The 1078-nt window shown below is 34.3% G+C and overlaps 1 protein-coding gene across 1 annotated transcript in view; it reads left to right on the top strand.

Annotated features, from left to right (window-relative positions):
- Positions 1-1078, top strand: part of LOC119589144 (anaphase-promoting complex subunit 5-like) — a 13443-nt gene that overhangs the window by 8247 nt on the left and 4118 nt on the right. The window contains exons 6-7 of the mRNA XM_037937720.1: positions 135-309; positions 840-1021. Coding sequence (XP_037793648.1) covers positions 135-309; positions 840-1021 — 357 coding nt within the window. The remainder of the gene's footprint in view (positions 1-134; positions 310-839; positions 1022-1078) is intronic.

Here is a 1078-nt window from a genome sequence, read left to right as displayed (position 1 = left end):
TGTTCAGATATTAGTTAAAGAGTAGAAGAAATTTATTAACTCATGTACAAATTTGTGAAACTTCATCTTGCATTAATGATGACAGTTTATGTTTGACTTTTGATGTTCAGAATTGGTGTGTTATCTTTTTCCAGAGATACAGATGGGGCAGGGGTACAGTCTGGTCACAGTACTCGTCAGCAAGCTGAGTTGTTCATAAGCCAGCAGACTTCTTTGTTGCAGTTCAATGAGAATGCAGCGCTGTCACCACCAGAGTTGCAGGAAAAAATAAGACAGCTGGTTAGGCAAAATCCAGACCTAGCTGAAGCAGTAAGTATAGTGTAAAATGTCTTTTACCTTTTTGCAAATTAAGACCAAAATCATTCTTACTTTCATAAGAATTGGTTGAATTAAATGATTAAATAGAGATAAGGAGAAAAAATATTGGTGTCGGCATTTGGATTGCATTATACATAAACTGCTAATGGAGGAAGCTAATGATAGGTAAAGCTCTCTTGCTAGGGAGGAAGAGAACTAAAACAAGGAATTTCAGCCATGTTTTTGTTACTACCTTTTAACCTTGTACTAGAGATCCCAGAAAATTTAATAATTACAGAGATTATGCAACTTATGATTATTCAGTGAGTTCAATACAGCATCATATGTTTTAGTCTTACTTCATTAAAAATTATGATTTGTTTTTTGTATATACTGCTATGCTTTTCCTATGGGTCAAGTGTTAATGAACAGATGCAATATAGTTATAATAATAGATTTGCTGTAAGGCATGTTGATACTGACAAATAAAGATTACATCATTATGTATAGATTACATCTTTATATATTTTCTCATCTTCCAGCATTATCTCAGTTACCTGAACTGTGTTCGTGTTAAAGAGTTTTCTGGTGCTGTACATAGCCTGTTACGCACATATGATGGTCATTTAATGCCTCGTGAAACTGGGAGAATGGAGGACCAAGGTCGAGGATTTAGATATGCTGCTCTCAATCTAGCTGCTCTTCATGCACAATTTGGGCACAAGTAAGTGTTCATTTAGAATATAATCACAAAATATTGTTAAGGTTAAAATTGCTGCAA

This window comes from Penaeus monodon, chromosome 25, assembly GCF_015228065.2.
Source record: "Penaeus monodon isolate SGIC_2016 chromosome 25, NSTDA_Pmon_1, whole genome shotgun sequence".
NCBI lineage: Eukaryota > Metazoa > Arthropoda > Malacostraca > Decapoda > Penaeidae > Penaeus > Penaeus monodon.
This window is presented reverse-complemented; position numbering and strand designations above follow the sequence as displayed.